Genomic DNA, 25,809 nt, shown 5'->3' on the forward strand with positions numbered 1-25,809 from the left:
CTCGCTCTGCTACTCTTGCTCTGCTGCTCTTGCTCTGCTTTGCTTTTATAAACAAATTACAATAACAATATTTACCGTATTGTTATGTATTTTGTTTTTGTTTTTTGCAGTTTCTGTCTGAGCATGAATAAAAAATCTAAATTTTATGTGAAATTTTCAGAGGTTGTCTCGGTTTTTTGCTCATATCTCCGTTATTTATGGACCGATTTTGCTGATTTTAAATAGCGTTCTTGCCGGTCGTATGTCTGATAGAATTATGGAAGATTCGGATCTCGTACATACAGACAGACAGACAGACGGACAGACAGACAGACAGACAGACGGACATGGCTTAATCATCTCCGCTACCTATAAGGATCCAGAATATATATACTTTATAGGGTCGGAAAATTATATTATAGAAATTACAAACGGAATGACAAACTTATATATACCCTTCTCACGAAGGTGAAGGGTATAAAAAAGTTTTACTGGGTTCAGATAGCTAATTGCATTCTTGTAATTGTTCCCTATATTTTCCCAACAAAATCTTTACTTACCCGGAAGTAGGCAAGTAATTTTGGAGAAAAGTGTATGTAGTTACTTTTTGGGTGAATAACTACTTCTTTTTGTTTGACGATGACCAAAAAATAACTGGTTACAAATCTCATTACCCGACTTTTCCGGAGGCAATGCCTCTTAAAAAAGTAATTTTATCATTCTATCTTGAATGGTTTCCACATAAATGTGGAAATCGACTAAGGTTAGAAACAGTAACTAATTCATTATTTGACATACGCTATAGACAATTGACTACAAATTCTGTTCAAAAAAATTAATTTATGTTATAAATAACGACAACACATTACCATTAGATAGATAGATAGATAGATAGATAGATAGATAGATAGATAGATAGATAGATAGAATGATAGATAGATAGATAGATAGATAGATAGATAGATAGATAGATAGATAGATAGATAGATAGATAGATAGATAGATAGATAGATAGATAGATAGATAGATAGATAGATAGATAGATAGATAGATAGATAGATAGATAGATAGATAGATAGATAGATAGATAGATAGATACATAGATAGATAGATAGATAGATAGATAGATAGATAGATAGATAGATAGATAGATAGATAGATAGATAGATAGATAGATAGATAGATAGATAGATAGATATATAGATAGATGGAAGATAGATAGATAGATAGATAGATAGATAGATAGATATATAGATAGATAGATAGATAGATAGATAGATAGATAGATAGATAGATAGATAGATAGATAGATAGATAAATAGATAGATAAATAGATAGATAAATAGATAGATAGATAGATAGATAGATAGATAGATAGATAGATAGATAGATAGATAGATAGATAGATAGATAGATAGATAGATAGATAGATAGATAGATAGATAGATAGATAGATAGATAGATAGATAGATAGATAGATAGATAGATTGATAGATAGATAGATAGATAGATAGATAGATAGATAGATAGATAGATAGATAGATAGATAGATAGATAGATAGATAGATAGATAGATAGATATATATATATATAGATAGATAGATAGATAGATAGATAGATAGATAGATAGATAGATAGATAGATAGATAGATAGATAGATAGATAGATAGATAGATATAGGTAATAGATTGATAGATAGATAGATAGATAGATAGGTAATTAGATTGATAGATAGATAGATAGATAGATAGATAGATAGATAGATAGATAGATAGATAGATAGATAGATAGATAGATAGATAGATAGATAGATAGATAGATATATAGATATATAGATATATAGATAGATAGATAGATAGATAGACAGATAGATAGATAGATAGATAGATAGATAGATAGATAGATAGATAGATAGATAGATAGATAGATAGATAGATAGATAGATAGATAGATAGATAGATAGATAGATAGATAGATAGATAGATAGATAGATAGATAGATAGATAGATAGATAGATAGATAGATAGATAGATAGATAGATAGATAGATAGATAGATAGATAGATAGAAATAGATAGATAGATAGATAGATAGATAGATAGATAGATAGATAGATAGATAAATAGATAGATAGATAGATAGATAGATAGATAGATAGATAGATAGATAGATAGATAGATAGATAGATAGATAGATAGATAGATAGATAGATAGATAGATAGATAGATAGATAGATAGATAGATAAATCTTTTTTTGATGGTGGCTATAAAAATGGGCTTTAAGATTGCATACAACTTTTTAAAGTTGTCTTGTCGCTTTCTCAAATGACAGATGTGATGGAGAAAATCTGAAGTCATAATAAGATTAAATCCTTTAGAATTTTGTTTATATTTTTTTCAAATCTTTTCGGCCTGTGTTATAAAGAAAATGTTTACCATAATAAAACCTAAACAATGCATATTAAAGAAAAGTGTTAACAAACATTCTTATATGTACATATGCATATATTATAAATAGGTTATAAGAGCTTCAATATTGAATTTTTGCTTCAAAGAATTTAATGTTATTTGCCACCCTATAATTTATACAATAGTTCAATTATCACACCATTGCATATTTGCAATGCAAAAGCTTATTTAATTTTCTTGTTGCAATATGTATTAGCAAATATTGAAATCTTAATAAAGCTTATAATTATATATTATAATCTAAAAATATATAAATTAAATTTTCATTCTCTACTTAAACAATTGTTTACTTAATAATTTTTCAATTATAAAAACCTCTTAACAACAATATTTTAATAATTTTTATATAAAATATATAGATATTTGAAGAACATAATTTTCAAGTATTTCTACCTGCACGTGTAGTTTATTTGATTTCGTCATAATATCTTAATTTTTTCTACAGTTATAATCATTTGATTGTTTATTTAAAAAAATTATTTAATATAATTGTTTTAGTTCAAAGTTTTCATCAAACAATACGACTTGTGTTTAAAATGTCTTTCATTCACAAATATATACAAATCAAAATTTTTTTTCCAAAGTTCAATTACGCAAAAAATAACATTTTTATAAATAGAGATTTTTTAGGTAATTTTCGATTTTGTTGATCAGAGAATGTATACTATAGAAAATTCAGCTAGGCTGCTATATAGCTTATTTGAAGCTCCTTTATACATTACATTTCATAAAAACCCTTTATAATCATAAAGGATGTAAAGTCAGAAATTCGGAAACTAAGTTTTCAGAATGTAGTTCTTTAGAATTTTTCAGTACGTGAAATAAATCGCTCGCAAGATATCTGACAGAAAAGTGCTTATGGCTCTCTTAAGGCGTTAGATAAAAGTTGTATCTTGATGTAGAAATATTCATGGAGCTGCTACTCATGGAGAATTTTTGTTAGTAGAAACAAAATTCTTTTCAGAAACTTAGTTTGGATGTATCTTTGAAGAATTTTCCAATCAGTGTTCGTTAGGATATTTAGATATAATTTCGGTGGATGCCTGATAATGACAGGCATGAGTTTCACTGTACATGCTCTATATTTATCTGAATCCGCACATTCAAATTTGTATAGCTTTACTGTACCCTATGTATGCATCATATTAACTTTTGACTAGCAAATTTTCAGGAGGTTTCCCATCCTGCTCTAGTTAGGGTCACCTCATAGGATATTGGTGGTTCTAGCCTCCATTATTCCAAGAGACCTGATGGGATTCTCTCAACCATATTTTTAATTCATCAGGCTAAGTACCTCGAGCTCCGTTCTCTTTTAAAGAAATACATTCGCTAATTCGATGCCGATTACTCCCAAGTGGCCTAGTACGAACATGATGTTAACCGTACCTTTGGGCGAATATTGGGTTAGAGTTTTTTACAGTCATATATGGTTTTGATATAACTTTTTGACCTGATATCGTTCTTATTACCATGTGACTTCTTATCCAGTTAACATATTCTACCTAGGATCAGTGTTTAAAAGTTTCCATAAACATTCTCTATTTGGCATGTGATCACGATCATCTGATGATTGTGTATTGTCTTTCAATGTTCCGTTCGGCTATAAAAGCAACTTCATATTTTATATGTTTTTATGGTCGCTTTAATTGCGACGCCCCACTGGGACGGCGCTAAGCTGGGACTGGTAAAGAAGCTGGAACTTCTTCTTTTTATTTTTGTAGATGTAGGTTTCAGTTTCTGAATTTTCATTCCCAGTTCCGTTATATTGAGTGTCACTCATGTAGTAACAAATTCATATGTCCAATGTGCCCAATGTAGATGGTGTGTAATAACCAGGGAAACCGAAAACATGCTCTAAAAAAAGTGTTTTAAGCGCTTTAAATATGCCGTAAAAAACTCTAAATATGCTCTTAAAATTTAAAAAATATGCTCTAAAAATAAAATTTTTTATTATTTTTTAACATTGAAAAGCTCAAAAAGACAGAAATTGTAATGAAATAATAAATGTTTAGTGTCATATTTCATCCTGTAAGATTTTTTATAATTGATTCATCTCATAGTTTGAAGAACTAGTTTAATAGAATTCCGTTTTACGTTCAGATAACCAATAAATAACATGAAACCATTTGGACCCCAAAAAACATATTTCAAACGACAAAGTTTGACACATTTCTACCAATTGTATTCATAGCTTCTAAACTGACATTTTAATCGGTGTTGTCATAAATTCCAATAATTAGTTTTTTAAACTATAAAATTGGATTAGTCTCATGAAATCAAAAGTAATAGGTTTTATGTCTGATTTATAATGTAATGCTTTATTGAACAAAAAACTATAACATTGGTTTTCGTGAGAGTAATGTATTTTTTGCAGTTTTTAAGTTCTACAAACGATTTTTTTTTTTCAAAATTGTAAAATAGGCTGAAAAATTCAAAATAAAAAATTAAATTTTATTTTTTTTAAATAAAGTTTTGAAAATGTACAAAAACGAAAAAAAGCGAAAACATCAAAATATGCACTAAAAGAGTAAAATATGCTCTAAAAACTCGAAAATATGCCTTAAATATGCTAAAAAAGTCAAATCATGCAAAATTATGCTCTTATGGGTAAAATATGCAAAAATATGCTATAACAAATCGATGCCAAAATTCTTAAATTGGTGTGAAACGTATAAATATCTTATCCACGAGTCCATACGACGCACCACAAAAAACATGCATTTGCATATTATGGTTTCCCTGGTAATAACCATTAAAAAGTTTGTCGTTGTGTAAGTATAAGTCTTACGTATCTGATTATGGGCAAGTCATTATAAGAGCACTTACAAGTAATGTGGTCGGTATGTACCAATTATTGAAATATAAATAGAAGTCATTATTTACATACATATGTATATTAATTTAACATCAACTTTGGTCCAAACGCTTAAGAGAAGAGCCTTTCTACTTTGAGTGTAGTTCAGTGCGCTCTAAATATAGTTTTAAATCAATTCCTTGTCATCTGATATTTCGTTTTTGATCTCTTTTGTTAAAACAAATGACTCATTTGAAAAACCATCATAATTACTCAAACAGAAATTCAAAAGAAAAATTGTGATAAAGAGATGGTAATGGTAAGTGATCCAAAACATAATAATGACACTTTAAATTTTAACTGGAACTAAAGAAGAACTGTTTTCAAACATTTAATAATTCCCGGAAATATCAACAAATGTTTCGATTTCTATGAAAATCAATTTAAAATTTATTAAACACATTTAGGAGTTTTTTTTCTTTGAATAAAATCTATTTGAAATTTATTATTGAAATCACCATCTTTCTGGTAACAAGTAAAAAGTAACTAAGTTGTTTTTAATAAATTTTTAAGAAAGCATTATAATGTTTAGATATTCAATACAAAATTATTATAAATTCAATTTTAAATAAATAAATATATATAGCCATTTGATATAAAAAAAAACATTTGCAAAAATATATGATTTGTGCATATCTTGAGATATGCTATTTTTCTTTCTTAACACAAACTTATTCGGTCATCTATTAAATAATTCAGTAAAACTTTTTTATTGTCGTTTTTTTGTTTTTTGCATAAACAAATTTACATTTGATCTAAAGTGCCAAAAAATAAAAGTGAAAATAAATATATTGTTTTCAAAATTTTAAATATAGAAAAATGAAAATTTTTAAAATTAAACATCAATAAATAAACAGCCACAAGGCAAAAGGGCTGCTACAGCGGACATCTGATCAAGCACATACTTTGTAGAGACAAATAAATATAAAAATTTTACTTTATTTTTTGCCAATAAATAAAAAGTGACCACAAAGTTTGGCAAACAGGCAGGTACAAGTACAAAAGAACTAATATCTCGATGAACTACAGCAGCAGCAACATCAACAATCTCATATCATGCAGCACATTTTAACAATTGTAATTTTAACGAATAAAATAATTTAAATAAAAATGCAATGTATTACAAAATGTCTGTGTGTGTTTGTATGTATGTAGTTTTTCAGATTATAATTTGATTTTGAGTTTAAAAATAAATTCAATTGACGTCATCAGACACACACTTAAGAAGAATAAAAAAATTTGAAAATAATTTCACTTTTTTTCGTTTTATATAAAAATGTGCATCTCGTGAAATGTGAAATGATTTAATTTTTCTTGTTACGGTAGATACCACGAATTGCCAAATTGCAACATGCAAAAAACAAAGGCACAAACAACAAAACTATTGCTGCTACTTCTGCTCCAATGTGTTTTCAAGTTATTTTTAATGTGTTATAAAAATAAATAAAAAATTTAAGTTTACAAATTCAAATGAAATGTAGCACTTTCATTAGAAGAGCAACGCTGACAGTGGTGGACAAAATATTTGTTGAGCTTTTTTTCGTTTCCTACTTTATCTTTAATAACTAAAAATTAACCATTTTATAATGGGAATTATTTGAATTTTTCAGTACTCATTTACAATATAGTGATCTTGGAGTCCACCTATTTTGGACTCTGAGTCCTCATGGATACGAGTCTACCAAAAACTTAGTTGACTTATACTTACACAAATACTTGCCTTTGAATATCTTCTACATAAGGCCCTTATTACTTTTAAGTAATATTATGACTTCGTATTATATGGAAGCATTTTCTGTTCGTAAAACAAAACACCTATATTATTTGTAAATACTTATTTTTTGATATTGTTTAAATGTCATTATCATCTTAGAAAACTTACTACCATTGCATGGAAATGGAAGCTATGTAAGTAGTTTTGTTTCTGAGAAAAGATAATAAGTATTTAGATAATATGTTATTTGTAAGTTATTACTAGACTCATTCTATGTAGTGCAGACTGTATGTGGTAGTCGTAGAAAATTAAGTGCAAGTCATTACTATGTTTTTGCAGGGTATTTATAAGAGTCAAATAGATGAGGCCCTTTGTGCCTCATGTTACTGTGTGAATCCTTACTTACACACTGAATACATGTAGTGGTCAGAAGATCTACGGGTTTACTGAATGGAAGTCTGGGGAAACTTTTAATTATATATAAGTCCAAACGTTCAGGGCTTCTTCTTAGGCTTAGGATTACCCCGGCGACATGTTACCCTTGTAAGATCTCTATCTTGGTGTTATTGTGCTTAGAGAAGTGCTAAGTGCCGGGACTATTAACTGGTAATGTCACATGTATCCTCGGCCTCCTGTTGGTAGTGGCTGTGGTTAAAACCAAAATTCGCCGAAAACAATTTTGGTTTAAGTACTGATATATTCATGTCATATATGTCTAGATTCTCTCTACGGGGCTGATGCCATCTCAACAGATGTCACTGGGTGATGCGACAGAGCAACCTATGCTGGATTTCTTGTCAGGTTATGCATTATGACAGGCAGCATATGATCAATTGCTGACTGTCATTCCGCAACGGGAATGACGAGTACTTGAGGAATGTGCTTGTATATGGACCGGCACAGCTATGTACAAATATTGCCACCTGAGTTCTTCAAAGAAGAAGGATTCAGGCTGGATGAAAAAGACCAAAGTAAATTAAGGACGTCAATGCAGGTTTTCACGTTAAGTACTTAGACAGTTTTAGACTCAGGATGTAGAAAAAATTGTTTTTGACATGTGAATTTTGGTACAGCAAGCGTTTATTTCATTTCTGAATTCTGAAAACCAATACTGTCCTTTGGAACGACGCGATATCAGTCTTCATAACACTCTCAACTCAAAAGTTGTTATTAGTACTGGTTCAAAAATTTCTTCGGTAAGCTTGATCTCTTGGTTTTCATCGATGTGTTACAAACGGAATGACAAACATAATATACTCTCCAACTTTTTTGATGGTGGTTATAAATATCCTAATGAAAAATAATAAACAAATACTTCACTTAACAATTGATCAATGCAATACAATTTATCAACAATATTCAATTCCCAAAAATAATAAATTTACAAAATAACACAAGGTAAATATCATAAAGTTTACAATTAACAGAAAAGAAAAACAAATTTCAATTAAAACGTAATAATCGACTTAAAAGAGAATTGCATAAATAAATTTATTTTAAAAAGCAATTTAAAAACACAAATTTTCAAAAAGTTTATTTGCATAGAAAGGAAAATATATTTTAAATAAAAAAAACTAAAATATAGAAAGAGTTATTGATTTTAGAAAACAAGCTAGCTGATTGATGTATGACTGCTGAATATTATTTTAACACGGTGATGACATTGGAGGCAAGTACTTATCACGCTCGCTTACAAACAACATATTAAATAAGTACTTACAGAAAAAAAGTTAAACTGTTAATTATTTTTTTTTATTTTTACAAACCCCTAAATCTGTTCTAATAAAATCCCTAAATTGTTAAAATTCTCTAAATGTTTATTTTTATTTCATTCAAATTAAATTTCTACCACATGTCATTTCATTATTCTTCATTTATAGAGAAAGAGCTACCTACCACTTTCCAATATATTTAGTATGTTCTTAAAAAGTGAAAAATCAAGGTGTGTAGTTTGTTTCATTGATTTTATCTAATGTTTTGGAAATTAGACAGATTGGAAAATAAATGTAGATAGAGAGTACACAGATTGATTTCTGGTAGTTTTATTTGATGATTTTTTAGTTTATTTTGTAGTACGTTTGTTGTATTTATTTTTGCTGTTAAAAGTGTTGAAAAGTTTAAAATGTTGTTATACCCTACACCAGAATCTCAGAATCATTTTATAAGTCGATTGGTTTTGCAAATTTACATTGGGTTTATTTCTGCACTCAGATATGTTGTTTTGGCTGGAATGCTCAACATTTAGCCAGAGAAATCGTTGATAAATCAGTTACTTGTGATATAGACCTGAAAAGCAAAAGACCCTAACTAACCAAACAATCAAAATTTAAAAACTTTGCGATTTACTACAAATAAATCTCTTTAATAAAAACAAATTTTTAAATTGAAATAGTTTTTTGCTTCTTCTGTAAAATTTAAAAATTTTAGATAGGGTCGTTTGCGCTTTAGGTGATCTTTCAGACCAGGTTGTGGATTTGATTCCCACCAGATACACAAATAAACGATCCTACAACAGGCCAACGGAGGTGTAGGTTGTCTTGAAATACTACTTTAAATCTAAGAAATGCACCAATAAAACATTGTAAGCTTTACGACCGTCTGTAGTGAGCTCCAAGAAAACCTGACAGAGACAAAAAAAGTGATTAAGAGTTTCACTGTCCTCTTAACATGCTGATATAGATTGATCTATAGTTTTGACTATAGACTGATCTATAGTCTTGACTATAGACTGATCTATAATCTTGACTATAGACTGATCTTAAGTCTTGACTATAGACTGGTCTTTAGTCTTGACTATAGACTGATCTGTAGTCTTAATATAGACTGATCTATAGTCTTGACTATAGACTGATCTATAGCCTTGACTATAGACTTATCTATGGTCTTGACTATAGACTGATCTATAGTCTTGACTATAGACTGATCTATAGTATTGACTATAGACTGATCTATGGTCTTGACTATAGACTGATCTATAGTCTTGACTATAGACTGATCTATAGTCTTGACTATAGACTGATCCATAGTCTTGACTATAGACTGATCTATAGTCTTGATTATAGACTGATCTATAGTCTTGACTAAAGACATGCCTATAGAAGGGTCTATAGTTTTGGCTATAAACGTATCATATTAGAAACTATAAATAGGTCTATAGTTTGAACTATAGACTGATCTTTAGTCTAAACAATACACTGATCTATAGACTTAACTTTATACTGATCTATAGTCTAAACTATAGACTGATCTATATTCCAAACTATAGATTGATCTTTAGTCTTGACAATAAACGAATCATATAGACGGATCTATATTCTAAATAATAGACTGAACTATAGACTGATCTATAGTCTAAACTATAGGCAGATGTATATTCTAAACTAAAGACTATTGATTGATCTATTATCTTGAGTATAGATTAATCTATTTAAATTTTATGTCATGAGATCTTATTCTCGTATTGTTCTCGGGGACATATCAATAGCGTAAGTTTTTGCATGATCAACTGAGAAATTTAAGAAACTAAACTCATTTGAAAAATGCTTCAGACAGCGCTGCTTTTCTATTTGTCAGTGTAGATCGTTCGGAATGGCATTGTATTTAGATTGAATTGGGCTGTTGAGCTTATTTAGCTAATTTACAATGTAACATTTTAAATCTGAATTAAGTTTAAACGATTGCTAAGATTCCAAAGATTATTTCACTTCCTTAAAAAATCCTATATTGTATCTATCCTTCAGCCGAGGTGATACATTTGAAATAAAGTTCAATATATGCGGCCACAACATTCACAACTTCTACTTTATCTCGGTGTAGGGTATCAAAATAAGCGTGCTCTGCCTACAATTCTATTCTGTTTATATCGTCGAAAAAAGTTTCACACCAAAAAAAGCAAAAAAGAGCAAAACTGAATGCATTTATTTATTTACGCACGTATGAATGACGACAAATAAAGAACACAGTGCTAAACGTAGACTGTGAGTGAGTGAGTATTTTCTGGAGCACTTTAAATGTTAAAACACATGATTGAATTTGATTTATTTGTTTCTTTACTCGTTCGCTTTAACACAAAATGTATACAATTTTAAAATTAAAAAAATGTATAAATTTATTTATACTTATTTCCATATAAACTACAAAATGATTTATATTCTCTAATTCGCATTTATGTGAAAATTTTATTGTTTTCAAGAGAATTTATAAAAAAACGTTTTGAAATTTATGATTATGGGACAAATTTTGTGTGTTTACCTGATTTTTTCAAATAAATGTATATTTAGAATTTTTTATTAATGTTTTCTAAGAACATTTTGTTAATAATTTTTTTACTACTATTTGTTATTATTTTTTTCCGTTTTCTAATAAAATGTGTCTGTTTTATTAAAAGAATTGGGTTAAAACAAACAAAATATTTTAAATTTTTAACAAATATAAGTCTTTAGTACATTATATTAAACTGCAAAGGTAACTTTTACCACTAACCTTTTAAAACATAAATTATTCATAAATCCTGCCGTGGACAGACAAGGCCTCTTGGGTAGTCAAAAACAAAATTCTTTGCAGTCCATAAATTCTTTTAAGGCTTAAGCAAACTTTGAAGATGATTGCCAGCAGAAAAACTTTATATTAAACAAGTAAGAGTTCTATATTCGGCTATGCCGAATCTTATATACCCTTCACCATGATGTGTTTAAAGCCTTTTGTACCTTTTGAAGAACGAAAAAGTACCAAAAAGTCCCCATCTATGGGTCCTCAGTTAATCCGGGCCATACAAACTTAATTACATGTTCCTAGGTTCAATATTGTAGAAATTGTAAAAAGTACCTTTTGAAGAACGAAAAAGTACCAAGAAGTCCCCTTTTACTGGTTCTCACTTAATCCGGGATATACGAACTTAATAACATGTTTCTAGGTTCAATATATAGAAATTTCAAAAAGTACCTTTTGAAGAATGAAAAAGTACCAAAAAGTACCCTTTCATGGGTCCTCACTTAATCCTGGCCATACATACCTAATTACATGTTTCTAGGTTTAATATCGTAGAAATTGCAAAAAGTACCTTTTGAAAAAGAAAAAAGTACCAATAAGTCCCCTTGTATGGGTCCTCACTTAATCCGGGCCATACATACTTAATTACATGTTTCTAGGTTCAATATTGTAGAAATTGCAAAAAGTACCTTTTGAACAACGAAAAAATACCAAAAAGTCCCCTTTTATGGGTCCTCACTTAATCCGGGCCATACATACTTAATTACATGTTTCTAGGTTCAATATTGTAGAAATTGCAAAAAGTACCTTTTGAAAAACGAAAAAGTACCAAAAAGTCCCCTTGTATGGGTCCTCACTTTATCCGGGCCATACATACTTAATTACATGTTTCTAGGTTCAATATTGTAGAAATTGCAAAAAGTACCTTTTGAAGAACGAAAAAGTACCAAAAAGTCCCCTTTTATGGGTCCTCACTTAATCCGGGCCATACATACTTAATTTAATGTTTCTAGGTTCAATAATGTAGAAATTGCAAAAAGTACCTTTTGAACAACGAAAAAGTCCCCTTTATGGGTCCTCACTTAATCCGGGCCATACATACTTAATTACATGTTTCTAGGTTCAATATTGTAGAAATTGCAAAAAGTACCTTTTGAAAAACGAAAAAGTACCAAAAAGTCCCCTTGTTTGGGTCCTCACTTAATCCGGGCCATGCATACTTAATTTCATGTTTCTAGGTTCAATATTATAGAAATTTCAAAAAATACCTTTTGAAGAACGAAAAAGTACCAGAAAGTCCCCTTTTATAGGTTCTCACTTAATCCAGGCTCTACATACTTAATTTCATATTTCTAGCCAATAACAAAACATTAGTGCTGCTCTCGCTCTGCTACTCTTGCTCTGCTGCTCTTGCTCTGCTTTGCTTTTATAAACAAATTACAATAACAATATTTACCGTATTGTTATGTATTTTGTTTTTGTTTTTTGCAGTTTCTGTCTGAGCATGAATAAAAAATCTAAATTTTATATGAAATTTTCAGAGGTTGTCTCGGTTTTTTGCTCATATCTCCGTTATTTATGGACCGATTTTGCTGATTTTAAATAGCGTTCTTGCCGGTCGTATGTCTGATAGAATTATGGAAGATTCGGATCTCGCAGATATCTGGGGTCTTCTAAAAACTGATTTCAACAAACATACAGACAGACAGACAGACGGACAGACAGACAGACAGACAGACGGACATGGCTTAATCATCTCCGCTACCTATAAGGATCCAGAATATATATACTTTATAGGGACGGAAAATTATATTATAGAAATTACAAACGGAATGACAAACTTATATATACCCTTCTCACGAAGGTGAAGGGTATAATTAAAGCAAGATATTCGCCATAACCTGATTTTTGTAACCTTTGACCTCCAAAATTTTGGTTATCGCACAAGATATTTCTGGAGACTTCTGTGCTTCTAAAATTTCCCAGGATGCTTATTTTTACTTAATTTTACTGGGGTAATGTTATTTACTATTTTCTCATAATATTTCATTAAATTTTTCAAAGAGACTAAATCCATTTGGCAATTGAGACAAAATCTTGTTGTAAATAATAACGTAAAATTAGAGGACAAATAAAATTGTTTTAATGTTATACAGACCACCTTAAAGAATTTTGTTTAATAATTTATTTTTTTATACAGTAGACAAAATGACCTTGACAATATATAGAGCAAAATGAAACACAGCTCTATCCTTTTTTATGCACTCATAATAGAAGTTTTATTAACTCTTTCTATTTTATGGACCCATTAAATAACCATCGTCATAATCATTGTCATTATGATCATCTATCACCAGAATATATATACTTTATAGGGTCGGAAAATTATATTATAGAAATTACAAACGGAATGACAAACTTATATATACCCTTCTCACGAAGGTGAAGGGTATAAAAATGCAACTCAAACAAGTTAAGTTAAGAAAGAACGTAGAAAAATTATAAACATTTATTGCTCTGACAACCCCTGAGTAATGTCGGCCAACTAGGCTAAAGTAAGAGTTTTTAGCTTAAAAGCTTTTATGGTAACTGAAGAGGTGCTATAACAAGACGGGTAATAGAAAACAGAAATGAATTGAATTATTGATTATTTGTTGTAGAATTTATTTACATAAGGAGCTATCTGGTTTTATTTTATATTTATTTTTTGCTTTTATATTTTTTTCAAAAACAATTGATTGCTTTTGTTGTGTTCAAGTATTGAAGCATCATTTTATTGAATCATCTTTTCTTTACTTAACCCTTTAAAATCCTTTATTCTAGATTCTTTTGTATCTAGGTATTGTGTAGAATGAATGGATGTTTGAGTAAGTGTATTTTTAACAAAGTAGTAGGATTTGTATTTTCATTCGTTTATTTTATTGTTGGTAGACAATAGTACGTTTTTTTATACTTTCACCACTTTATAATCTTTGCAAAAGGAAAATAAAACAATGGTATTTCTAGTATTAATTTAATTTCTTTTATTTTTCTTTTTGTTGGTATTATCATTGTTTTGTTTTAAAATTATCCCTTTTTAGTCACAGTTTGGAAAAAAGGACCTTCAGTTTTTTTTATTTGATTATTATTTTCTGTTAGTTTTAAAGAATTTTGTGTCTCAAGTTGTATCCTTGAAATAAGTTTTTTATTTCTTTGTTAGAGGGGCTGAAAAGGGTAAATGCTGTGGTTACTATAATTTGTTTGAAAATATGTGTAATAAATGGGTTATGCTCTACGTCTACAGTCAATATATAGTCCTAACTAAATAATGATCTTTAGTTTTAACAGTTGACTAATTTATATTTAGACCACAGATCGATCAATAGCCTTGATTATAGACTTTTCTGTAGTCCTGATTGTAAATTGTTCCATCGTCTTCACAATAGACTGATCTATAGTCTTGACTATAGACTGATCTATAGTCTTGACTATAGACTGATCTATAGTCGTGACTATAGACAGATCTATAGTCTTGACTATAGATGGATCTATAGTCTTGACTATAGACTGATCTATAGTCTTGACTATAGACTGATCTATAGTCTTGACTATAGACTGATCTATAGTCTTGACTATAGACTGATATATAGTCTTAACTATAGACTGATCTATAGTATTGACTATAGACTGATCTATAGTCTTGTCTATAGACTGATCTATAGTATTGACTATAGATTGATCTATAGTCTTGTCTATAGACTGATCTATAGTCTTGACTGTAGACTGATCTATTGTCTTAACTATAGACTGATCTTCAGTCTTGACTATAGACTAATTTATAGACTTATCTAAGGTCTTAATTATAGACTGGTCTATGTTATTGAATATAGACTGGTTTTAAGACTGATCTATAGTATTGATTATATGAATATTGGGAGATAGCGAGACTTAAAAAGTAACGTAAATTTTAATCTTGAATATTTGAACTGATCTATAGATTTTTAAAAGTTGTAGTAAATATTTTTTTCAAAATTTGCCAAAGTACGAAAAAGTTAAAACTTCTTGCAAATTTCCATAAGTCACAAGTATAAGAATTCAAACCCAAAGAATGTATTCCTTAAATAAGACTGCAAACAGGATTAAACCTTTTCTTTTAAAAACACCTTTAAAATATTTAAATATCTCTCCGTTTCTTATGTTAAGTCCGCTTTATTGCGGTTACTAGATTTAAATAATTTTGTGTTTCTTTGTTTGTCTTTTGACAAGTAACAGAAAAATCAACAAAAAAAAGGAAAGCAACATATTTAAAAGCTGAAAAAATAAATGGAAGGATTTGCCTTAATGTTGTGTCAAAATTTGTATTTAATCTTCTCAAATGTATTTAATTTAATGCTTTATTTTCTTTTTGTTCGTATTTTTCTTTTGCAGTTTGTGGGCTGGGAAGAAGTGCCCAGACCGAATACAAGAGCTGAAATTGTCCAGGCTATGAGAAGGATTCGGGTAAGTTTAAATAAATATTTAAATTAAAGAAATTTTAAATAAACTTTTAAATATTTATGAAATTAGGAAAATATATTTTTTGATTGAATACAGAAGAAATGTAGTGAGTGGTTAGTTGCTTAGAGAAACAATTTATATGGAATATTTATATAGTCGGGTTTTACGAGGTTGTATCCCAGTTTGGGTTATTTCCATTATTATTTATTTGTTTATATATTTATTTACTTATTTTGTTAAATGTCATTGACCAGCTCACATTAGTATTCTGTATAGTATTGATTTTTTAAATACAATTTATTTTCCCCCTTTTAGTCAACACATTATTAAAAACACATTTAGATAATGTCCTGCAATATTTTATTATAACATTATTTTTGTTGTTTTGTTTGTTTTTTTTTGTATCCTGCCGAAAATGTCTGGAATTTTAAATAAATAATTTCTATTGTGGTTAGTAACATTTTGGGATTTATATTTAAATCTCTTTTTGATAATAAAAGTATAAAAACAAATTGCTTTCAAAGCTTTTTATTTATTGGAATCCCTTACACTCCATATAACTCATGAATGAAAACCCATATTCAGATAGTCGCACGTACGCATTTTACATAATACAAATACAAGCAAGCATCTTCTTATTGTAAATCGACATATAGAGTATCAAGCGAAATGTATTCATGTTTTTTTTTCTTTGGTTCAATTGTACATAGATTTTAACTAAATGACATAAAAAGTTGTCCCAAGATATTGTTGTGTTCCATAAAAGCCTAGATATACATACAGTTAATGTGTGTATGTGAGTATGTGAAATTTACCATTGTCCCTAGCCTATCGCTTTAATAGCCAACAAATATTGCAAAATCAAATGAAATAAAAAAACTCGAACAAACTTTAAGAGAAAAATCTTAAATACACACATCATTATCCTTAGAGACTAACTACTACTTTTTAGGGCATTATGGGGATCGAATTCTTAACATGTAGTTTTTTGTTCGTTACTTATGTGTGTGAGTTGATGTTTTGTATTTATTTCCGAGTTTTTTTTTTCTCTTTTTTGTTGCCGGACACAACCATAAATCATGGCAAATAAATTACAAATATTGGTATTGGTTAAATACTACTTAGTTTGCTCTAAATGGAACTAGACTGCTTTATCTTTAAACAGTTTATGATAAAAGTATTCCAATACATTAAAAGAGAAGTCACTACAACTAAGAGATATTGAATGAATCATAAGTAAAGTGATAAGAGAAGTGACCAATCGCATACCAGACACAGAATAAGTCGGTAATTTTGAAACACTGATCAGAGTTAGAATATTATTCAATCAAATACCCGTAAGAATCCTTTACTACGCTGATGCATCTAAACTGGGGGACAGAGCCAGCCTGGGTTCTACGCTGGAAACTCAGAAAAAATTATTGTGATTAGTAGGATGGATAACAATAATTGGATTGGGATAAATATGGTGTCAATAGTGGTTAACATATTTCACAACAGCTAGAAAACAATAGGGATGATAGGGTTTACTATAAGGCCGCATTGGACTATAAGAGCGAAACAATTTATTAAAAGTTCTAGGACAATTTGTCATACAAAATTTTATATATAAACCTTTGATAGATTGTTATGAATAAAACTGTATGAGTATTTCTAATACCTTACACTACTAGGGTATAATACGTTTGTGTTGATGTTTGTAACACTTACCTTAAGGTATACTTTCTTAGTCGATTTAGTTATGTATATCCTTCCATCTGACTGTCCATGTAAACCTTGTGCGCACGCTACAGGTCGCAATTTTCAAGATAATTTGATGCAATTTGCCACATACATGTGGCGTACAAAGCCTGTGCATTAGAAACAGCAGAACATAGTTTTATATAAGTTTAATTGATACTTTCAGTTTTCGTAATGATTGGGCCTCGGTTGACCATATCTCCCATATAAAGTTCCTTTCAAAAAAAATGACTTCAAGGTCAAAATTCACTTATAAACACTAATATTCTGCATAAATAACTTTAGTTTGGATATAAATCCCTCTACTAAAATTTATAAGGATATACCTCTTACCTCCATATATCTTTTTTTGTCTACAAATTATTTAAATAATGCGGAATTAATTAAGGCTTTAAGCTTATTTTTTTATTTCTTAACTTCCCGATAACTTCCTTTATTTCAGTTACACTGGAAGGATAGCTTTACATTCTTTAGACAGCTTCTTTAATATTGTTTTCTTTAGCAGTTGCGCCTGAGGCAAACTGGATTTATGATCGTAATTCGTATGTTTTGGGTCATTCGTCACGAATGTACCCTTTGTAATCAAAAATGAAGACATTCGTCACTTGAGTGTCCTCTTTGTAAGCGGGAGCGGAGACAGTCGCCTTTTTACTGTCCTCAAGTAACCTAGAGATTTTACTCATAAAAGTTGTTTTATTTTTTTCTTTGTACTTTCGAAAGACAGTCGTACTTTCGAAAGACAGTCGTCACTTTATAAGCGAGAACGGAGGCAATCGACTCTTTACTGTATTTTTGTATGGTGTAGAGTGACAATTGACTTCCTCGTAGGACAAGCCCATGTTAAAATGGTCGGTCACCTGGGTAGTCAGGTGGCTAGGGGCCACCACAAGTGGTAGGTTAAGTGGTCAGTTCGGGACTGTCCCGTCGAACTGCTGGGAATGCTTAAATTTCCATTACCAATAAATACACACATACGCCTGGAATTGCTGAATAATGCTGAAGACAAATGTTAATTTGACAGAGACTTTGATGATCCAAAGTTCTCTCTGTGAAAAAAATAACGTATGAATAAAAACTTTTGTTATCGACTTTCTTACTCTGTAGGGAGTTAACTATTGTATTGCGATATCCTTATTTCTATTTTTATATAACATTGTAAATATATTTGTTAGTCCTTACATGCTAAAGTGCGTCTGTCTAATAAAAGGATTCCGGTTCCATAATATGAATCATTTTCTTATCATATGTACATACATTCATATATGTAGTTCCAAAGACATAATATATGAAATTGTCCTTTATATTTCGATTTTCCATAGAAATTGTTATAAACATACTCTATGACCATTTTAAAATTTTTAAACCAGTTAATACTTTCAGTAGACTGTGAGGAGAGTTTAAATTTGACCATTTAATTGTGTGTACAAAACTTTGAAATACTTCCTTCCTATATCATTTTGCACACATGCAGATAGATGTACCATCTATCTATCTTTTCCACACATACAGATTGACATTGTCAAAGAGCAAGTATGTGGAAATAATGTCATACAAGTTTGACATGTGTAAATATAAAACTTAAATTCATACATACATCAACACAGTACAATAAATGACTTTTGCATTGAATATAAAGTGTTTCATCTTCATCTTTTCTCAGATTTTTTTCTATTTTTAGACAATGAAAAGAATTTTCAATAAACATCATGCATAATGTACCTTTTAAAAGTACTATTGTTAGGCATAATCTTTGAATGCATTTATTTCAAAAGAAAGGAAAACTTCCATGAATTTTTAAAGAAATAAATCTCAATGAGAAGTATTGTAAAGATTGTAGTTCAGAAGAAGGCATTATGTGAATAACTAAATAGCAAAGGATATAGTTAGCACATAAAGCTTTTATGATTTCGAAATCGGATTTTATTATTCATGTGAATTGTGATCAAAAAATAAAACTTCAGTCTGTAGCCTCTATCTTTTCTTGGAATGATTTGACCTGGATTCGAACTAGGGAGCCTGATAAGCTGGTACGGCAGGCACCGTTAGCCAACAGGGCTGGGTTTCGAACTTTGTATTGTCCCGCTTTTTGGAGATGGATGTAGAGATATGAGACCTCACCCATCTGTGTATCTAGAACGAGTGTGTCGGATGAATGAGAAGTATGCTGGGTGCAATGGTGATGAATGTAGGTTATCTTATACAAGTGGTACTATTGAATTTTTTCTTCCTTGTCTAGGTAGGTTCAGGGTTTGCTCTATTCTTATCAGATTTACCACAGTGTGTTCACACAGAAAAAAAACCCAATGTAAAATCAACATGGAAAAATGTTGATTTCGAGTCATTGTAAATTTTTGACAAAATTTAAAAAAAAAGTATATTCAACATTGTTTCGATTTGAATTAACATTAAAAGATGTTGATTTAATCTTAAAAATAGTTATTTCAACATTATTCGTTTTAAAATAAAGTTGTGCACATTTGATTTAACATTTTTTAATGTTAAAATAACCTTTTTAAATGTTGATTTTATAAAATTCATTTTCATAGTAAAAACAAAAGTTTTTAACGTAAAATCAACATTGTGCATAGTTAAAATAACATGAGCCAATGTTAGTTTAACATTTTATTTACAATAAAATCAACATCGAAACATGTTGAAACAACATGTGAAAACTAAAAATTATTAATGAATTGCGAATAAAATGTTTTCATGTTAAATCAACATTAGTCCATTGTTAAAACAACATTGTTTTCATGTTAAATCAATGTTGGTTCATGTTAAAAAACATTTAAAAATTACAGTTTCTATACATAGTATAAATAACATGGTTTCAAGTTAAATTAACATTGAATCATGTTGAATCGACATCAGTTAATTTTAAATTGACATTGATTCATGTTAAATCAACATTGTATCATGTTAAATCAACATTATACCACGATAGAAACAATTGGAATCAGATTGAAACGAAGTCGTTAAATTTTGAAATAACATGAGAAAGAATTGAAATGAAATGAAATCATGTTGAATTCTGCAAAAAGTACCGCTATTTTAGAACATAAAAAATGCTTCATTCATCTATTAGTAAAGCTTGTATCGTGCGTGTTTTATTATAAAAGCGTGTTTTAAAAGTAAGTTAAATACATTTTTAAACATAAAAATATAATTATGTCTTTGCCTAAGAATAATAATATTCATGTGTCAAGTGTTGTGGAAGAAATTGTATCAATTGAAGAAAACATGAATTTCTTAAGTGACGAAGATGGTAATATTATATTAAATATTCCAGTTGTTCAGAATACTAGTGAAAATTCACAATTAGATGATCTGCTGCAAACTTTTAACTTAATTGAAGTAAAACCTTATTTAACAAGTAAGTAATTGCATTTAATGAATTTTTTAAGATAATTTGACTAATGTGAGTATCATTTATTTATTTAGATGCGCAAATTACATTTGATAGCTTAAGGTATTTATCAAAGGAAGATATAAAGGAAGCCATACCCCCTATTGGTATTCGTGCTTGTTTCCGAGAAAAACTTTTTAGTTGGAGAAAAACTGAGGTATTAAACATTATTACAACTATTTAGTTAAGAATTAATGAATACTTTTATTAATGAATCAGTACGGAATTGATGACGAAACATTGTCTGAAGCGATAGCCGAAAAAGTAGTTTCATGGCTACAAAACCAATCTAATATTGGAACAACATCAACACCAACATCATCTTATTCTCAATCAGTTGGAAGTTGTAAGCTATCTAAGGTAAAGTATGGAATTGGTTTCATAGTGTTCGCTAGTAATAAGTGATTTATATTTAATTTTAGAGTCTAAAGCAGATTTTAGAAGAAAGTCTTAAGGGGAAATCTTTAACAAGTTTTTATAAACAAAACGATAACTTGACTGATTCATTTCGTGCAGAATTGATTAATATAATTTTGGAAGACATATTTTATCATGAAGCTAAGTTATCACCGAAAGATTTTCCAATAATAGTGGATGAAATTGTCAGCAACTTCCCCAGTGAGATAAGAGTAAGTTTTTAATTAAACAAATTTAATACAGAAATAACTTTGATTTGTTAACTATTAGGAATACTATTTTATTCCACGAGGTAGAAAAGCGAATCCAGGAGGGAAGCTTTGGGATAAATACGTTAATCAAAAGGCAAAGCGTGCACGCTCATCAGTTAAAATTAAAGAAAATATAGATGCTTCGAATTCCAACTCGCTGACAGTTAATTCTGAACTCGATGAATCAATTTTACTAGCTTTAAAAGCTTACCTTTCTAGAGATTTTTCTAATTGGGATGAAGTTAAAGATAAATGGCAACGAACATTCTTGTTAAGGCAAAAAGAGTTGAAGTTATCTACCAATAATTATGAATTTCTAGAGAACTGGCCTCTTTATTCTAACGCTCGGTCTAACGAACTAGTATGTTTAAACAAATTGTGTTGAATTTTCATATTTAAATATTATTTTCATTTCTATTTTCTATATAGATTAATATCGATTTCGAACTGATGCACCCAAATAAGAGTCATCTTCTTTTCAGTAAATGGAAGGGATTTTTGGAAAAAATTGTAAGCTATTACTATTTACATATAAAAGACAAAAGGTCTAAGGAAGTTCTGACAAATTCGAAGAATACTACTGAACAAAGTAATTATTATATATACTTATTTTTCAAGTCATATTCTTAATTACCAACTTTTTTCCAGATTCATTAGATTACATACACACTATTCTGCTAAATTCAGTTATTTTACCAAACGCACGTTTTTCGGATAAACGAGGAAAAAATTCAAAAAAGATTTCTATACCAGATGCTAACGAGAGTTTTATTGTTCACCTTACCACTATAAATGATTATGAAAAGGTAATATCAGAACTAAAAGAGAAATATTATAACAGAAGTTTAACTATTCAACCTTTTATAATAGTTGTAGGTCATAGTATTTATAATCTTGAAAAATTTTACGTATATTTTGATAAAACACTCTTAAAATGTGACTCTTTTTTGAAAAGTTTAGATATTTGCTTTAAAATAATTTATACATTGTCTTTAGAATATCCAAAAGGATGCCAAGGTCCGTGGCTATTTATACAAGAATACTTTTACGAAATTAAACCTATTAATGATAACAAATTATCAGCCATTTACTCCTTGTTAAACTTTTTAAAAACATAATTATCAATTTCAATATGTTGATTTGTTTCGTTTGTAATAAAGAAATATCCCTCTTAAGTAACTTAATACAACATTATCAAATTGTCCACTTTTTTAATTCAGCTAGTACAATACAGTGCAAGCAAGATGATTGTACTCAAAAATTTTCATGTTTCAAATCATTTAAAGCTCACATTTATCGTAAGCATATTAACAATTCAAATAAAAATTATATTCCGCAACCCTCAGACAACCCTAGCTCTACTTATATTAGTAATTTGCCTGTTGCTAATGAAAAAGTTTCTTCAAATTGTAACCTTATAAATGATTCAGAATTATTGTCAAAAATTGCTGATTTAAAAAATCAAGCATTTAATTTTTCTTTATTTTTGCATTCCGAGCCAATGATGCCAAGAAAAGTAATATTGACTGTACAAAAATTAATGGAAAATATTTTTTCAAATATTGAAGAATGCATCCGAGAATCCAATTCCAATAACCAAAATTTAAGCCCGAATATGAATAATATTCTGGAATTTTTAAAAAATCCGTTTGACGATATTGCTACAGAGCATAAATTTTTTAAATTGTTAAAAGAAAAGCTACTTTACGAAGAGCCTACAAGTTGCACAATTTCTAATCAAATTACTGAATGTATAAGGCAAGGAAATCCCGATTTAGATGCAAAAACATTCAGTTGCTGCTTTATGCCGCTTAAATTTCAATTAAAAAAACTTTTTGAAATTTCAGACATGACCTTACAATATATGGAAGAATTGCTTCAAAAAAACGTAATATCTAATTTTGTAAACGGGGATGTTTTTAAAGCTCAAATAACTAAATTTCCAAATAAGAAAATAATTCCTATGTTTATATATTTTGATGACTTTGGAATTAATAATCCTTTAGGTTCTCATTCGAAGTCAATTTCTGCAGGATATTACAGTTTACCTACTTTACCTCCACAAGTTATATCAAAACTGGATTTCATTTTCCACTTAGGGTACATAAACACTTGCGACATAAAAAAATTTGGAAACGAAAAAGTATTTTATTATTTAATAGAAGAGTTGAAGTCTTTAGAAGAAGAGGGACTCGAAATAATCACATCAGTGAAAACGGAAAAAATATATTTTACCGTAGGTTTGATTCTGGGTGACAACTTAGGACTGAATTCCATATTAGGTTTTATAAAGTCCTTCAATTCAAAACGATTTTGTAGAGTTTGTCGTCGTGAGCGCGTTGTGAAATGCAAAAAGATAATTTCGAAATTAATATTTCGTTAAGAAATCAAGAAAATTATAATGTTGACCTTTCATTCGACGATTTTAGAGAAACCGGCGTGAGAGAAAATTGTATTTTTAATGAACTTCAGGCCTTTCATGTCACAGAAAATATATCATTAGACCTTATGCATGACCTTTTTGAAGGGGTGTGCATTTATGACATTTGTAACACATTAATGTCCTTAATCCACTCTAAGATATTTTCTTTGGACATATTTAATAGTCGCAGAAGAATGTTCCCATATGGTGAAGACGAAGTAGGAAATATAGGTCCGGACATAGCACAAAAAGGCCTTCAAACATTCAATTTAAAAATGACTGCTCGGGAATTGTGGACATTAACAGATTTCATACTTCTTATTATAGGTGACTTAGTTCCTAAAACTAATCCACATTGGAAGTTATTAATTGCTCTTGTTAAAATATTGGATTACCTATTAAAAAATAAATATACGGAATATGATTTAAATACGCTTGAATTATTAATCTGCGAACATAATAAAATTTTTGTAGAACTTTATGGATCACTTAAACCTAAAGCACACTTTTTACTTCATTATGTAACTTTAATTAAAAAATGTGGTCCTCCAAAGTTTTTATGGAGCTTAAGGTTTGAAGCAAAACATAAGAACACTAAAAGATATTGTAATAATATTAACTCTAGAGTAAATATTCCATTAACACTTTGTAGAAAAGCTGGATTAAATTTTGCAAAATTTCTTACAGACTATGGAAATGGAATTCCAGATGCTATTGAATTAAATACCTTAAATATTATTGAACCCATTCCAGAATTAAGTCATGTGTTTTCACAGTCAAAAATTCATTTTGATAATGTTGTATTTTATGACAAAATTATTTATTTAGGAAGAGTTTATAAAAAAAACAGTTATGTAACAGTTTACGAACAATTTCTAAAATTATACAAAATTTCTTATCTCGCAAAAGATGAAATAAAAATTTATGCTCTATGTTATGAAGTGGAAATACATTATTTTGATGAACATTTTCAATCATATGCAGTAGGCAAATTACAAAATGAAATACTTTTAAAAGAGCTCCATGAATTTACCAGCCCACCTTTGCATCTTTTTCCTATTAATAATGGTAAAATTTATATAAGAAATAAATTGTTGTAATTAATTAAACTTTATAAAATTATATGTATTATTTATATGTATGTCTGAATTTTTATTTTATATAAATAAATTTAAAAAATAAATATTAAGAAATGTTATTTTATTTTTTATTATCAATATAATTTTCATGTTATTTCAGTACTGGAATCCTTTTGAATTAACATGAAAATTCATGTTGAAATAACATGATTGCATCTTATTTCAACATGAAATTCAGTGTTGAAATAAAATGTTTTCATGTTATTTTTACATTTATTAATGTTAAAACAATGTGAAACAATTTCATTTTAACAGGACAATCATGTTGATTTAACATCAAAATCATGTTGATTCAACCTGAAAATCATGTTGATTAAACCTGAAAATCATGTTGATTTAACGTGAAATTCATATTATTTTAACATTGAACAATGTTAAATTAAATTTAATCCTACAGTTATTTCAACATGATGCCACTTTGATTTAACATTGGTAGCAATGTTATTTCAACATGA

At 29.0% G+C, this 25,809-nt stretch overlaps 2 protein-coding genes across 4 annotated transcripts in view; both read left to right on the plus strand.

The window, feature by feature from the left end:
• Positions 1-25,809, plus strand: part of LOC111688019 (capon-like protein) — a 292,117-nt gene that overhangs the window by 198,807 nt on the left and 67,501 nt on the right. For both annotated transcript variants that reach the window (XM_046951998.1, XM_046951997.1), the window contains exon 2: positions 15,911-15,982. In XM_046951998.1, the coding sequence (XP_046807954.1) occupies positions 15,911-15,982 (72 nt within the window). The remainder of the gene's footprint in view (positions 1-15,910; positions 15,983-25,809) is intronic.
• On the plus strand, positions 20,251-24,122 carry LOC124420102. 2 transcript variants are annotated; one of them, XM_046951999.1, is made up of 7 exons: positions 20,251-21,092; positions 21,161-21,282; positions 21,345-21,485; positions 21,548-21,754; positions 21,813-22,154; positions 22,223-22,382; positions 22,442-24,122. In XM_046951999.1, exons 1-7 carry the CDS (start codon positions 20,888-20,890, stop codon positions 22,909-22,911), a joined length of 1,647 nt encoding a protein of 548 aa, XP_046807955.1. In that variant the 5' UTR covers positions 20,251-20,887; the 3' UTR covers positions 22,912-24,122. The 2 variants fall into 2 exon arrangements, with proteins under 2 accessions (XP_046807955.1, XP_046807956.1); XM_046952000.1 differs by having other exon boundaries at positions 20,252-20,850; positions 21,009-21,485.

This window comes from Lucilia cuprina, chromosome 5, assembly GCF_022045245.1.
Source record: "Lucilia cuprina isolate Lc7/37 chromosome 5, ASM2204524v1, whole genome shotgun sequence".
Classification (NCBI taxonomy): domain Eukaryota; kingdom Metazoa; phylum Arthropoda; class Insecta; order Diptera; family Calliphoridae; genus Lucilia; species Lucilia cuprina.

What these genes read in the sequence shown, in the direction of transcription:
- LOC124420102 (XM_046951999.1), top strand. Translation starts at nt 20,888, where the DNA reads ATGTCTTTGCCTAAGAATAATAATATTCATGTGTCAAGTGTTGTGGAA. An exon ending in GAAGTTGTAAGCTATCTAAG is followed by an intron (nt 21,486 to 21,547) that starts GTAAAGTATGGA and finishes ATTTAATTTTAG; the next exon opens with AGTCTAAAGCAGATTTTAGA. An exon ending in GAAGAATACTACTGAACAAA is followed by an intron (nt 22,383 to 22,441) that starts GTAATTATTATA and finishes ACTTTTTTCCAG; the next exon opens with ATTCATTAGATTACATACAC.